The following is a 15770-nucleotide window of genomic DNA, read 5'->3' as shown; positions in this document are numbered from 1 at the left end:
TAACACAATGTCTAGTGGCTAAGCTGAAAATAACCTGAATATCTTACTATTTGGTTAGAATTAAGTAAATTAATGGACTACTGCATAGCCATTTCAGGCATATGCTTTTGAAGCCTCTTTAGAGGGAGAAACTATCATACTTAACTCTAAATGAAAAAGGAACAAATCTGTTTTGTATGTTCTTTTGGTTTTCCTGTATTCTTTTTACAGTCTGAACAAAACAATAAACTAAAAATAAGGTCCCAAGGCTGGCTTTTTGGTGTTTAATAAACCTTTTTATATCTTTATCTTTTTAAACCCCCATCCCCCACCACTTCCCTGTCCAAATCCAATCTTTAATGAAGACTGCACACCAAGTCTTGAGTTGAGACCCAAAGTAGCCAAACTTAGTATATCAGGTTACAGATCTTTTAAGAAAAACTATTTTATCAGGTAACCAACGTGAAGCTTCCTGTCCCCTACCCCCACTGCCCCGTCAGCTAGCAGGTTATTTAGACAGCATCGTAGACCAATGGCCTGTTGGACTCAAAGAAGCCACCCCCAAAAAAATTGTATAAAAAGATTTATTGAAATTTATCAATGACAAACAGACATAAAACTCAAAGTTTGGCTCTTCTGAGGGGGAGGAAAACCGGTGCAGATGTTCTTTTATACAGATGAAACATGGGCTAGGAAGTCACGTCACTTGGAAAGCAATCCAGAAGAGGGACAGGAAAGCAAACCTGTACATTCACTAGGAATTTGCAGTCATTTCAGATTTCCACTAGGTAAGAAAATACAATTTTGCATTAAGTTTTTCCGTGCTCGGGTGTATGAAAAAAAAACCCAGCCGACATGCAGCAGTGTCTCCCGTGCCTAGGTCTGTAAAAATGGTCTAGGCCGAGCAGGACACACAGAAGAATTCTCCTGTCATTTTGTAAAACAAAGCGTTCTAATATTTTACAGAACAAGATAGGGACAGTTTTGTTTTATTATATCTTTGAAAGAGGTTGAAGTTTGAGGGTTTGCTTCTTCTCTTTTAATTAGAATTACCGAATCCATTTTACTCCTAAACTCTGAAGCCTGCTGTTTCCAGCTCTCTGGCTCATCACTCAAGAGTGACATCAGAGTCTTCTCAGGAGAGCAAAGCCCACCACCGTCTGGGAAGAGAGAAAGGGGATGGAAGACGGGGAAGGTCCCCCAACCAGTGCCAAGATTCGCCTTTAGGTTGCTATTTACAAGCCAAGGCGCTTGCTGCCTCTAGCAGGCCGAAGAAACGTGAAAATCATGGGATCCGGAACAAGAGGTAAGACGCGGCTGGTGCTCAGCCCTCCTGGGCTTTGAGAAACCAAACTGAGGCCAGCCCTGGCCTTCCAATCAACTCAAGAGACTTGGGAAGTATCAGGAAATGTCAGAGATCTCCAAATCGTCCTCTTTGAGGGTAAGGAACAAATGTTCACTTGTGTGTACTCAGCTATTGCATTTACAGGGACAGAACCAGACACAAAGAAAAATTAGGGGAAAAAAATAAAGAGTGGCAGTAAAAATAGTATTTTATTCCACCCCCTCCCACCCTCCCTCCCCCCACAACCCCCAGGACACTTTCCCCTCTCGTTCCCACAGCAACGTTACAATCAGAAAAAAATAAGTTTCGGGGGGCGGGATTTGGGGGGGTACGGGTAAAAACAGTCAAATCACAATAGGAATTTTTCAAAATAGGTTATTCCACTTAGTCATCATCTTCTCCCTCATCTTCAGGTTCTCGTTTTCGCTTCTGACCCCTTTCTTCTTCTGGAAGAGTAAGGAAAAGGCATTCAGGTTAGACATGGATCTCGCCTCTGACTCCGTCCACCCGCCGGGAAAGCAGGGATCCCAAGTCTAGGACACTTTGCTGTCCCTGGCAAACTGAGGCCAGGTCCTCAGGGCCCAGCAATCTACTGTGACCGAAGGGGTCAGCCTGCTACCCTCGGAGAGTAAAAAGGCTGCCATACCACCAAGCTCCTCTTCATCTTCCTCATCGTCTACTTCCCCGTCATTATAACCTTCCTCATCCTCCTAGAAGAGAAGAAGACATTGGATTTCAGGAATGCCCTGGCCTCGGACATGGGGAAGAAGCCACTTTCCCCGACCCTGAGCTCAGAAAGGTGAGGGCCAGCCTCTCAGCACCCCCAAGGCTTGGTCAGGTGAATCTAAAGCAGAGGTTCTTTTATATGAAGGACAACCTTTATGAATCTGTAGAAAGCTTTGAACCCCCTTTCCGGAGAACACCGGTATCACATACAATACCTGCAAGAGTGGGGAGTGGGGTGGATTCGACGCCCAGGTTAGGAATTCCTGAACTGAAGTCCTTGCAACTTGGGCAGCTCTGCAGTGTGCCCGCCCAGGGGAACGAGTTCCCCTGCCGACTCTCCATCACATGAAGTGGGCTGAACTTTCATCTGCCCTCAATCTAGTTTTGGTTCAAGGGAAAACCCCAATCCAGATTCCGTGGGTGGGTCCAGCCTCACCCTACCCAGCCCCTTCACTTTCTTACAAACTTGGATCACTTGGGAGGAGAGGGAAAATGCCATGTCCTCCCCTCTCCTTGAAGAAAATCACTTCCAGCTCCTTGAGATTCAGCAAGGGGTGTGAATTCACCCTCAACCCAGGACCACACTTTATGCTGCTCCTGGGGGTCCAGGCTAGTTGAATCTGCATGATACTGTTCCTGAAGCACCAGGCAACCCATTGTTTAAAAAGAACTTGGCAATAGACTTCTTTTTGTCAAGGGAAATATCCTTTCATAATGTCACCAAATAGTTCCTTAATCAGTCTGTTTGCTAAGACTGTGTGCGTGTGTGTAAGCTCTCCTTTAGTGGAAGCTGGAAATCTGCAGATGGTCAATGAGATTACAGAAGAAGAAGAAAAAACAACACACCACCACCACCCAATCCCAAAACAAAAACCTGCATTCTGGAGGTGCCTGTGACAGGAAGAGCAAGTCCATTAGCCAAAATGCCTTATTGCCCTGTCCTGGCGGGGAAGAGGGGGGAGCCCGTTTTGCTATCTCTATTTTTAAAAGACACAATATTCTTTAGAGGTGAACTTAGCAGCCTGCACCTGGGCAGAGACACCCAGAAGCACCACGCGTGGGGAACCAAACCTGCGTCACCAGCTTTTCCTCTGACCTCGAGCTGCCTCTCCCCAGCATGAGGGGCCAGCCAGGAGGTCCCACCTGAGAGGGCCTGTGTGGCAGACAGGTGTCCATGCCCTGGACGGGGAGAGATAGGAAGTTAAGGGAGAAGGCAGGTACCTTGTCTGTGCTGTCACCATTTTAAACCTCTCTCTCTCTAACTTTTGCAGTCAGATTTAGAAAGCTGAAAAGTCAGGGAAAATGACTGTGCTCTAGAAAGACTCAGAACATCCATCCAAGTACAAAACCAGGCACACAGAGCCAGGACCTTGAAGGGTGTGAAAACCGAAAATAGTAAGTGGTCAAACACTCCCTGTCCTTAGGGGTTTTACTTACAAATTATTTTATTCTCTAAACAATCCAGTGAGTTGATCCCTATTTACGACCCAGCTGTAAAATGACACCTATGAACAAACGGGCTCAGAAGGTCAAGCAACTTGCCCAGAGACACACAGCTAGCAAGTGGTAGAAATGGGCTGCACCCTGTCACAGACACATCCCAGACCTTGTTAAAAAAGAATGCTGGCCAGTGTGTTAGGATAATGGCACTTTATCCGCTGTGTGCAGGGGACCCCTGCCACCCTCTGATGTGGAATCCAGCAGTGTCTTATCCTATTACCCACCAGTTCAAGGCAGTCCTTGATTTTTCCCCAGCATACTGTAAGTGCTCACTGAGTATCTGAAATAACACACGAATGCAAAAAGGTGGAAAATGGGGATGTGGATTCTATAAGAACTGATTCTCACATGGAAACAAATGCCAGGCTGTCCCGGAAGAGTCCCCTCCTTACTGGCCTCCAGAATCCCCTCTTTTCCAGGGCCGACTGCAAGGCTTGCCTCTCCCAAATCAGCCCAGTAACAGGCCCTAAAATGATTCAATACACATTCAGGGTTCCTGGCTGCTAAGGCCCATCAGTGAGACAGTTAGTGGGACAGATTCAGACGCAGCAAATAAGGGGGACTCCAAGAGATGGTCCCCCCAGCCCAGCCCAGCCTCTTACCTCTTCCTCTCCACTCACGTCCTCCTCTTCCCCTTCCTCCTCCTCCTCCTCGTCCTCCTCGTCTTCCACTACCTGAGCATCTTCATCGTACTCTTCCTCTGCGAGTGGAAATGGGGACAAGGACAAAGGGGTGGTGAGCTGACCCCTCTTTCCCACAGTACAGGCCCCAGGTTGCTGGGCCTGGCACAGGAGATGCACTCCTTGATAAAGGGGCCACAACTCCCACACCCACCCAGCTCACAGCCTGGATGCTTTAATGTGACTGAACACAGCCTGAAGTCATCCAAAAGATAAGCATCCTAGAATGACCTCAAAGGTAAGCCCTCTTCCCAAGTATTCTGAAAAGGAAAGATCCCACATGGAAGCTAAGATGGCAGAGAAAATGCCAGATCAGAGAGCCAAGTTACAGAGCCCAGGAAAGCCAAGAAGTCAATGCATTCAGAGAGAGCATCGAGCCAAATTCTACAAGTGAGGAAGTCGAGTCCCAGAGGGGAGAAGTGACTTGTTCAAGGTCACACAAGGAGTCAGCTGCAGAGCTGGGCTTAGAAGCCTGGTCTCAGGATTCCAGTCCTGAGACTTTTCTGTCCCAGCACAAGATAGAACAAACTAAGGCAAACAGGATGTCTGAATACCTAGTAAAATACTCCTACCTAAGAAGGGAAAAGCACTCTCATCTGTGAATTATTCAGGCAAGATCTCAACCCTCAACTTCGACCACGAAGGCCTGCAGGGAAGTGGCGCTGAGCTGGCAGTGTGGAGAGGAGAGGAGACGGGAGGTCCTCCTTCCTTTTCCTTCTCTCCTTCCTGTAAGTCCCTGACTCCTTACTGCACTACTAGGGAGCCCAGGGTGCTGCCTACAACCTCCTCTGCTTCCAAGATCCCTGGGGCTTCCGAGTCCTCACCCCCAGGTCCTGCCATGGGGTCCTATGGGTGGCAGCCACCAGGGGGCCCCACAATCTCACTGGCCATGACCTCATCTCCTCCACATGAGAAGAGGGGACCCTCAGGCCTTGCCCCACCCTCCTCCACCTGCTCATCTCCTCCCCGGAAGCAAATCCAAGTCCAGTTTCACACTAGAGAGACACCATAGGATCTCATTTTGGGGAGGACTTTGGAAAAGGGAAAAAAACTGAAAGGAGGATTCAATTTTTTTTTTTTTTGGTGTGGACCAATTTTAAAGTCTTTTAATCTGTCACATCTTTTCTTTTTTGGCTGCAAGGCATGTGGGATCTTAGTTCCCTGACCAGGGACGTCCCTCAGATGGTTTCTAAGGAGTTACCATGCAGTTGGAGAATCTCGGATGTTTCTCTGGGCTCAGGCCCTGTTATTACAGGGGTGTCAGTTAATGAGACAGACCACAACAGCAATAAACAAAGTGGACAGCCTGCTCCCCTCCACAGCTCGAGAAAGAGGTCGACTGCTCTCAGGGACCAGCGACGCCCAGTCTGCCCCCCTGTAAGACCCGGCCTGGCCTCCCCTGGCGCCACCCACCATCCTCGTCCTCCTCGTCGTCGTCCAGGCCCTCCACGTAGCCCTCGGCGTCTGAGTCGGGGGCCTCCTTGTCGTCCCGGTCGTAGCCATCAAGATACGTGAGCTGCGGAAGGAGCTTGAACACGTTTTCTCGGTAGTCGTTCAGGTTGGTCACCTCACAATTGAAAAGGTCTAAGCTCTTGAGGTTTTCTAACTTTTTCTGCAAGAAAACAGCAAAGTCAGCCGGTGAGCAGGATGAGGAGACAGGTGGGCTGACGTGAGACAGCATGCAGAACTCATGGGAGAGGAGCAAACCCTGGTTTGGCTCCACTTGGTTGTGTCACCCCTGGCGGGGAGCCTCCTGTTCATTCATGTGAAAGATGGGGGGCTGGAACTGAGGATCTTCAGAGCCTCACCCAATGCCAGCACTTCTGTTCTGCAACCACAGCCTTTGCCATAACAGACAAGTTTGAAATTAACCTGGGGCTCTCTTGTTGCACAAGCCAAGAGCTCTGGAGCCTGCCCTGTGTGTTAAGGAGCCAGAGAGGAACTGAAAAGGCCACAGGAATGCAAACTACCTCCTTCTGGGAATAATAATAATGGCAATTAATACTGCACTTTGTGTATTAACTCAGTTAATCCTCAACACACCAATAAAGCAGAAATAATTAGTTCATTTTATAGAAGAGGAAGCAGAAGGCAGAGAATTGGGTTTTGATCAGGCAGTCCAACTTCAGACCTGTGTTCTTACACTCTGCAGTACTGCCTGTCAAAAAGGACAAGAGAAAAATCAATGAAGGATCCAGATTTTGTCCACAGTACTTAATACCGATGGGTTTAGCTGACCGGCTCTGGTCCATGTCACACTTGTTGGGAGCCGGATTCTGATGCCCGGGAAGTGAAGGGTCACAGAGCTGGCAAGAAACAGCTACATCTTTCCAGTTCCCTCATCTTCCAGGAGGAGGTATCCCACCTCAGGCCAAGTCCCTGCTCCAGTGGGGCCAGGCCTAACTGGTGATTGAAGAAACTGTCCCTCAAGGTCAATGTCAGCAACAAGGTCATTCTCTTGAGATTTCCTGATTTGAGACCTGGTCATTTTCAGCAGAAGGTCAAAGGGTAGGGAGGGAGTTTGGGCTGTGGGCTGGGTGGGTGAGGCCCAACTCTCCCAACCAAATACAGTTCCCCACTCTCAGGAGTGAGTGAAACACAATAATCACACTGATAACCAGGGAGGAAACTACAAAGACATGAGTATTCTAGGCCAAAGGAACACTGTGTGTGTGTGCACACATGTGCATACACAGTCTCCATAACTTGCCTCCCAAAACACACATACACAGAACTTCGAAGATTTTTTTTCAGTTTATAATAAAATTATGAAATTGAAATTTCTAGCTAGATAAATATAGCTGCTTTCCCCTAGGAGATCAGAAGAAGTCCTAAAAGAAAGTTCTATGGGAAATCTATTCTCGTAGTTGACCCCATGCCACAGATTGGCAGGTAAAGCCTGAGTTTGGAGGAGAAATGCCAGCCTCCCATTCTGCCACACAGGCACATCAACCAGCCCCTCAAGTACCCACAAAGTACAAGGAATGCTTTTTGGATAAGAACCGAAAACTGAGAGATGCCCCAACTGCCACCTTCTATACCCAGAAAAAGGAAAGGTGCAAACTTAGCCAAATATCCTTATGGCCCTTTCCTGATTCTAAGGTGGCCAACTTATGAAGTAATTCTTACGTATATATTTATGCTAAGTGTCAGTTTAATGCAGTAGTATCTCTATATTTCAAAAAATAGAAATCAATGATTAATTAATCAAAAATTAATCAATGGTACATCTTACAGTTGATCTCCTTAAAGTCAAGTGAATACTTTCATTCGGATATGGGTAACACAGAAACTGCTATTCTGACCATGACCTGCCCTTTTCTGGTGAGTGTATCCTGAAGTCTGGGTGTGCTCAGCTCTATGTGGACAAGCAAAGGAGGACACGCTGCCCAGGTCTTTGAGTCCATGGTCACCATCATAGCCAGGACTGCTGACCAGGGTCACTCTTCTCTACACCCTTTAGAGAAGTGCATGGGGCTCCAGTACCATACAGTGTTCTGTCATCCCAGGGCACCTGCATCAGGCCCAACCCACCTTCAGAGGCACCAACCTCTGGGCAGTGACCCAAGGAGAAAACAGGCAGCCACCTTCAGGGCCGGCTGAGTTCCTGGATGGCCCCTCTCTCCCCAGTGAGAGGCATAAGCCAGGCTCTAAGCCCAAAGAAACGACAGCTCAGGTTTCCAAAGCTGAGTGGGAACTCTAAGAGGAAAAGCACCAGGACCAGAAACTGAGGCCTGGGTCCCAAAGCATCCTTCACACCCTCAGGCTCTGGGTCAAGCTCTCTTAACTTCTAGAGGCCTCAGTTTCTCTATAGACAAAACAGAATTCTATCTCATAGCACATAATTAAACACAAAAAGCATGTCATACAAATGTAAAAGTAGCATTCCCTGGTATCAACCCCTCCCATCCCAGAGGAGAGGGGAGGCCCCGATGACTCACCAGTGGCTCTATTGTGCTGAGGTCTTTAATTTTGTTGCCACTTAAATTTAGATGCGTGAGGTTCGGACACTTTTCTGCCAATACTTCCAGGCCCCCTGAGATTCTGTTATCACTTAGTTCAAGCTAAAGGAGGCAGGGAGAGAAAAAGCAGAAATGACTCTTAAAATGAAGGCTCTGGGCTCAGGCGTTCAGCTCTTTACAGACGGGCCAGGAAGGGAGTCAGCTCAGGGAAGGGGCAGATGTGCTGGGGCTTGGCCTGGCCCCCCTGCAGTTATGCTCCCTCAACCTGGAGAAATGACCGGGTCCTCCTCCCTAGCCCAGCTCCCAGGCACACCTGCGCCTCCGTTCTATTTACCTTCTTAAGTTTGTTTAACTTTGGTAAGTTTGCGACTGAGGTGAGGCCGACGTTGATTGTACTCAAGAACTCCAGTTCTTCAAATTCATCTGTGAGGCCTTCGATTTTGCCTTCATTCGACCGACAGTTGTCCAGGACGAGCTCTTTTACCTGGGAAGGGAAGGAGGGAATGAATCAATCGGGGTGAGGAACGGGGGTTGAGGCCGGGGATGGGGGGAGGACAGGAGGCAGACCAGGAAGCCTTTCAGCGCCAGCACCCACCCTGGTCTTTCTCTGCTTTTAGCAACACTGAGGCAGGGTGGGGAGAGGTGCTGGGGTGACTGGAACTGCAGAACCAGGGGACCCTTCTGGACAGGCATCTTGGCTGGACCGGAGAAGACAAATCCAATAACCCCACTGCTGACAGCAAGGTTGGGAGTTTCTTTCCAACCCCGCTGCCGCACCTCAGCCCCCAGGCTCCCCACTGTACCAGCCACAATGCTGTTAGGGAACCTCTGGGACTTGACATTCCTTCTGAGCCCCTCACCCCAGGGTCCGCCATGGTCCCAGCCTGACCACCTTCCCCTCCTCAGTCTCCACCGTCTTTTCACCTCTGAGTCCATGACCCTCTGCGTGCAGATGGGCCCTGGGATGTACCTGAACCCCATCCTGCCACCACAGTCAGAGCCAGTCCACCCAGCCTGGCAGTCATCACCTGGCCACTGGCTTGGCCTGCCCCACAAAAGGGCTGCAGACCAGGGGCCCCGCAGACTCTCCATTCTGTAGGCCAGTGCTGTCAAACAGAACTTCCTGTGACGATGAAAACCCATCCAGGAGAGGAGCCACCAGTCACATGTGGCCCGGTAAGCTGAGACTGAGGAGCTAAGCTTTAAATTTTATTCAGCTTTAATCAATCAAAATGCAAAGAGATACATCAAAGTTACCACATGGAATACCACAGTTCTAAACTTTGCTCGTCAGGTCCTGAGAGCCAATGTGCAAGGAAAATGGACATCCACAAGCCCAGGATGAACCCACACAGAAATGCTGGGCTTGGCAATGTCCAGAAGTTGGTCTTTGGAGATACTTCTGTGGCCCTGCAGGCCTCCTGCCTTCCTGGAGGTGGTTCTGCCCTGTTAAGAGACCTTAGAACCCCTCTCTTATCTTCTTATCCAGAAATTGGGCCCTAAGCCCTTTATTTCGAATGAGGGAGAAAGAACTGATAAAGAGCTACAATCTCACTGGGTTTTTAAAAGGCAGATTTGGCTACAGGAGAGGGTCCAGGCTCCAGCACAGATGGTAGGGAGACAGTCTGAGGAAGAGTCATCAGCTCTCAAGCCTGCCATGACCCAGGGGTGTCAGTAAGGGACGCCAGGGTGCCTGGCCTGCCACCAGATGCCCGGAGCTTTCCACTCCCATCCTGAGCTGATAGGGGGCTGCTCCCCAGCCTTCCATGGACGGTGGGTGCCTTAAAGGTGATTCCTCCTGGCTGCACCTGGTGCTTGACACTGCACTCCCACCTGCCTGGTCTCTGCAACCTCCAGGAAACGTGTACTGATGTTGCCTGGATCTGATGCTCCCTGGGGCTTCCATCCCTAGGTTTAGATTTCTCACCCATGGGTCACTTGAGCCAGGCCTGTCCTGTCGACAGCAGTCCTGCATTATCATTCCTGCCCCTCACAGCCTTTTTTCCTCCTGGATAAGCGAACAAGGCCTATCCTAACCAGTCACTGTCCAGGGCTGCTCCCCACCTCTGGGCAGGTCCATCTGCCCAGGGTGACTGCCCACCACAGTGGTCCTCTTACTCGGGCATCACTGGGACATATGTCCACATGGGAGAAGAGAATCCCCAGCAGGTGTCGCGCCCCTCCCTCAGTCTTCCCTTGCCAGAGGTCAGACTAGGAGAGCTCAGGGCCTGTTTGGGCCACAGCCCTGCAGGTGCCCTGCTGTCCTCTTCCTTGGTGGAGAGAGGTGGCCTGCTCAACTCAGGACAGGAGCAATTTGGCAGGAGGGGTGAAGCCAGGTGCAGCAGCTCCTATCCAGAGCCAGCAAGCTCCCAGCCAGGCACCGGCGCCAAGGCCCACCTTTCCCTTGGATCTGAGATGGGGGAAGTTAAGTCCTTTCCCACTCTTCAGGGGAGGACAGATGTCCGGGTCAAGCCCCCTTCTCAAGGTCACCGGCAAGAGACGGGGAGGAAACCCCGCAAGGCCTTCTGCCCCAGGGCAGGAGGTCAGTGCAGAGCCAGGAAGCCAGGTCTTTGGGGAGCGAGTGCCACCTCCTTCGTAGGCAGTTCTTGCTGGGGTCACACGACTAGGCTCCTTCAGTCACTCCTTTCCTTGGAAGGCCCTGGGAATTCTTTAAGTTCCATTACGGAAAGACAAACATGAGGAGGCTTTCCAGTCCACCTCCAAAGATTTCAGACATGCGGCTCTCTAGAGGGGTCAGGGCTTCTATTCTTGTGGCCACCAGCCAAGGAGGAGGCCTCAGTAAGGGGGGGCCAGGAGGCGGTGCTGCAGAGTCAAGGGAATTCCTCCGGGAAGTCTGCCTCTTTCCCAGAACGGCTCAGTGCTTCTGGGGATTCTCCAGATAGACCCAAGGTTCCAGTCCCAGCACCATGCCCAAACGGGTGGCCATTCATCTTGGGGACAATATGCAAGACACCACTACTAACAACAATGATTGTTTCTTCATTAACAACAATCAAGGGCTCTTTCCTGAGCCCTCAGCAGGCACTCTTTGCAGGCGCTGTCTCATTTGATCCTCATAATCTCTCCATGGCGTGCTCCTGGGGTGCTGTCCTCTTGTACAGCCAGATCAGAACCACTGATCCTAAAGCTGCAGGGACAGGCCCCGATGGTCAGTGTTGCCACTGATGAGGAGGCTTTCCTTGCTGTTCCCAAGCAGGGTACAGGTTCTCCCAGACCCCCGAATCCAATCCTACAAACTACCCTGACTGCACTAAACCCCCTTCAGCCCCTTTTCTAGCTGTTCCACTGGTGGGATGGGGGCTACTCCCAGCTGTCCCCACCCTGGTTACACTTCCTCGGTAACCAAAGCACAAAACCTAACCCAACCCCCATTCCAATGACACTGCAGTCAGGAGCAAGGATCTGGACAAAGGCCGGGGGCCTGAGACCCCGCTCCTCCCCAAGGAGCAAAAGGCTGCTTCCCATCACTCGGAAGGGAGAGCCTACGGTGTCTGGAAGGCCAAGTGGCTGCTCCAGGTCTGTGGGGCCTTTGGGATCCCCACGGTTTCTGCATTTCTTTCCTGGCGGTGTTTCAGCACAGTCTGGGGAGAGATCAAAGTGGGTGGGGTAGGTGGGCTGAGGCTTACACCCTGAGGTTGCTGATATTACCAGAAAGCCCAAACCACGGGGGAAACCCACAGTTTCTTTGTGGGGTGATGAGTCACATTGGGGATGGCAGGTAAGCAGACTGTGACGTGTCTGTAATGGACCAAACAGGAAAAAACAAAAGGTCCAGTCCAACAGCTGACCTGTCGAAGGCATAGCATCCAGCCCTGTTCCACCTGCCTCCACGCAGGGCCACGCTTTCTTACAGCTCCAGGGCGTGTTTCAAAACGTCCAACCCACCCCAAGCTTCCTTAAATTGACTCTTAGAAATCCTGCTGCAATTCCAGCCCACTTCCTCCCGTCTCTCCTTAGTGCTGCTGCTGCAAACCCTTCCTCCATGTGAAGAGAACATCCTTGTTACATCCAGGGTGTGTTCTGCTTAAAACAGAAAAAAAAAAAAAAGTAAGGCCCATTCCCCCCTGCCAAACCCTGGGTGTGAGCTAAGTGCAAAGTTAAAATTAAACTGAAAATTTGTACTTTGGGTTTAAACTCTCTCCCAATCCCACTGGCCGTTTAAAAATACCAAAATGTGGTTACTCTCTCTAGAACCAACGACTGGACTTACTCTGCTTCTATCAGGAGCTTTTCAGTCACTCCAATGACAACCCTCCACAGGAGCCTTTGGCTCATTCCTCAAGTGTTAACACCTAAGAGGTGTATGCATATTCATACTCGGGCCCCCCTGGAGATGACAGTAGGGCACTGAAGGTTCCTAAGAAATCAGACTGCCCGGCTCCGGCATTTCCTGAAAAATGTGTCCCCAAAGCAAGACGCGGCAGTCATTTCTCACCAAGGGGAGCTGAACCGTCCGTGATAAACATGAACACATTATTACTCTAAGGAAGAACCCGTTACTTGTTTCAAAACTGTGAATCTTGTCTTCACAGATTTCTCAAATTTGACCATTCTTCTCTCCTGCCAGCAATGTGGTCCTGTTCACGGTAGTCTAAGTCACTCTAGATCTGATTCTGCTTCCAAATGGGGTCTCTGTGACAGCAGGAATGCTGGACTACTGGGAACAGACCTCTACCCGGAGGCCCGGCCCAGCTGGCTGAATGACCCTGACTCTATCCCTGAGGTCTCAGGCTCTGCCTTGCAGAAAAGGGACAATGATATCTGTTTAGCCTATAAAGCACAAACTCTGGCCTAGAAAACATTCTTGGCTTCCCGCCGCCTCCGGGAAAAAAAATCAAGGTCCTAAACTGACCTAAGGAGGCCTTCTACTCTCAACCTCAGCCAACTTCCTCCAATCTCATTGCCCCCCACCCCACCTCTCACCCTTGCCTACAGACCAAGTTAAGTCCCCTCCCCAGGAAACCTTCAGCGCCCAGCTCTGAGCATCCCAGGGCACCGAGGGCAGCTGCCACATGAATCATTTAATCGTGTATTAAGCATCCGATCCCCCTAGAGGTCAGGGACTGTCCTTCTCCGTAATCAGCCTAGTGGGGAGCGGACAGCCGAGCAACTGCTTAACAAATGTCCTGTTTATCGTGCCGGCCACAGCACTCGGTGCCAGGCATGCAAAAGGAGACACACCATTGTGAAATTAACAGTGCAACTGGTCTGACACAGGTTGAACAAGCCCTCCCTTTTATAAACAATAACAACGTGTTCTGGTGTGTCTTGCATCTGCCAGGCAAGCCCCGTGAGGAGCTCGGTCAACAGTGCACCCTCCTCTTGACCTGACCCAGTGCTCTGCATGCAGGTTCTCTTGCCCGTAAGAAACCCCCTCTCTCCACCCAGCAAGCTCCTGTGACACTGTCCACCTAAGCAGCGGAGGGGACGCGGAGCCAGTAACGATCCACAGCTGGGGCCCCTGCCAGCAGGAGGTGTGGGGGCAGGCTAGGAGACAGACGGCCGGTAAACAACTCCGGTCCAGTGTGCCAGGGAGCAGGCCCGAGGCTGGAACAGGGTGCATGCTGCACATGCCTCTGCCCGGACAGGACGGACATGCTGAGCACAGGCAGGAGGGACCCAGCGAGACCAAGAATCAGGATGCACTCTAGCAACGCCAGGGCTGGCCAGACAATCTGCAGGGCCCAGTGCAAGATGAAACTGGAAGATAAGAATCCCCAGACACTGACAGCAGCGCGTTAAACCCAAGGGTGGGGAAGGACCTTCTAAACACGGGGCCTGTGTGGTCACACAGGCCCGTGGAGCTGGCCTGGGTTTAAATGGACAGCCTGGGCCTAAAGCAAAGCCCTCTCAAGGCTAGAACCAGAGAGAAGGAAGCTCAAGAGAGGACTGCTCTTTATTTTTCCAGCACTTCCCGAGGCAACATAGAAGGGTGGACAGAAGGCAGGCTCTGGAGGCAAACCGACCTGGCTCAAGTCCAAATTTCCCTTCGCAAGCTCATCACCTCACTTCTCTTGAGCTTCTGTTTCCTCCAACGACAATAGTGCCATCACCCGGGGTTGGATTAGATGAAATAATGCGCAGAAAGCACCCCCAGCTTGGAAAAAGCCAAGCTCCTTGACCCCCAGCCACCTTCACTGCTGTCCACGGTCAAGGGACAAGAATGGGCATCAAGTGAGGCCTGCAGCTCTGAGTCCCCTCTGCCGCCCGCAGGGCCCTTTCATGGAATGAAGGCCTCTCCAGGTTCTAGAGAGCTGAGGATGGTGTGCCCCGAAGACAGGCCTCTGGATTTTACAGCTACACCTCGTTTTCTTTAGTTTTTCCCACTCGCCTCGAAGTCTGATCTCTCCTTTCTCCACATGGGCATGCAACAAATATTTGTAACTGTGGTTTCAACCTTGTCAGTCCCTGACCAATCTAGTTTTCAGGTCCCAACCTTGCCACAGAAGAAGACTTAAATCAGATTGACCCCGTGTGTTTTTGCTGCTCATGGGTTTTAAGTAGGTCAGCTTTTAAATGGGCCATCCCCTGTTGCAGATCCCATTTCTAGCTCGAAGGCCAACCTAAGACACCAAGGCAGCAGCGAAAGGGGCTTCTTCCTAGAGGTGCTCCATACGGATGATGGGTGACTGGTTTTGTCCTTTTAGCCATAAAGTCTCTAGTTTTGCTTAACAATCAGTGTGGCAAAACCTGCAAAAATCAGTCAAGTTCCATGGGGGAACCATCAGGCTCTGGGGGAAAAGTTGGACATCGATTTCAAAAGCTTAGAAAGGCCTTCAGGATCATCTAGGTCAGTGGCTTTCTGACCACAACCCACAGTAAAAAAGACATCGACACCTTGGCTCAGCACACATGTATTTTCGTGTGTTTACATGCACACACAGAGAAACAAAACTTACCCTGTTACAATTTTCCTTTTCTATTACATTAAAAGAAAAAAATTAACCTGATCCACAGTTTTCAAAATGTTGCTCTAGTTTAGCTCTCTTTTTCTAGAGGAAGCAGTAAGGTCCAGAGTTGGCTGAGAGCCCAGGAACCCCAAGCTGGGTGATTCTCCAGCCACAGCACACCACTGCTCTGATCAGAAATCACAGTCCCCAGTGGAAGACCCTGGAACCAACCATGAAGCTCTCTCACTTCTGCTAACAGGAGGTTATTCTGCAGCCTTAATGGTAGCTAAGACTGGGATCTCCACACTGCATAAAGATCTTTTAAATTCTTAACTAAGGGGCAGGGTCCTACCTTACTTTAACACAAAAAAATCTCTCCCAGAAAAAAGCATCTAGGTCTCTGGATTTTATTTGTTTCCTACAATAGAGCTCTGAAGGCACTGGGTGGGAGCACATGGCCGCGGGAAGTCGGTGACGCCATCCTTATTATTTTAGGGAACCATGGAAGGCAGGCTGAGGCTCGCTGCGCCACTAATGAAGCTATCGGCAGGGCCCGGGTAATAGGCTAAGCGCTGGCTGGGGGAGGGCCTGCATTAACATAAACCCTGTGACTGGCTCCCTCGCCGCCTGGAACCGGCTTCCTACCTCCTCCCCCAAGCGTGGGGAG

At 50.4% G+C, this 15770-nt stretch overlaps 1 protein-coding gene across 3 annotated transcripts in view; it reads right to left on the bottom strand.

The window, feature by feature from the left end:
• Positions 1-547: 547 nt before the first annotated feature.
• The window catches only part of ANP32A (acidic nuclear phosphoprotein 32 family member A), a 38126-nt gene continuing 22903 nt past the window's right edge, over positions 548-15770 (bottom strand). For 2 of the 3 annotated variants that reach the window (XM_043919797.1, XM_043919798.1), the window contains exons 2-7: positions 8527-8676; positions 8172-8294; positions 5644-5842; positions 4153-4250; positions 1971-2034; positions 548-1770 (exon numbers count right to left, since the gene is read on the bottom strand). In XM_043919797.1, the coding sequence (XP_043775732.1) occupies positions 1709-1770; positions 1971-2034; positions 4153-4250; positions 5644-5842; positions 8172-8294; positions 8527-8676 (696 nt within the window). In that variant the 3' untranslated portion in view covers positions 548-1708. Of the gene's footprint in view, positions 1771-1970; positions 2035-4152; positions 4251-5643; positions 5843-8171; positions 8295-8526; positions 8677-15770 lie in introns of those variants that run through there. The other variant, XM_043919796.1, reaches the window with a different exon arrangement.

The sequence above is a fragment of the Cervus elaphus genome, chromosome 12 (genome assembly GCF_910594005.1).
Source record: "Cervus elaphus chromosome 12, mCerEla1.1, whole genome shotgun sequence".
Lineage (NCBI taxonomy): Eukaryota > Metazoa > Chordata > Mammalia > Artiodactyla > Cervidae > Cervus > Cervus elaphus.
This window is presented reverse-complemented; position numbering and strand designations above follow the sequence as displayed.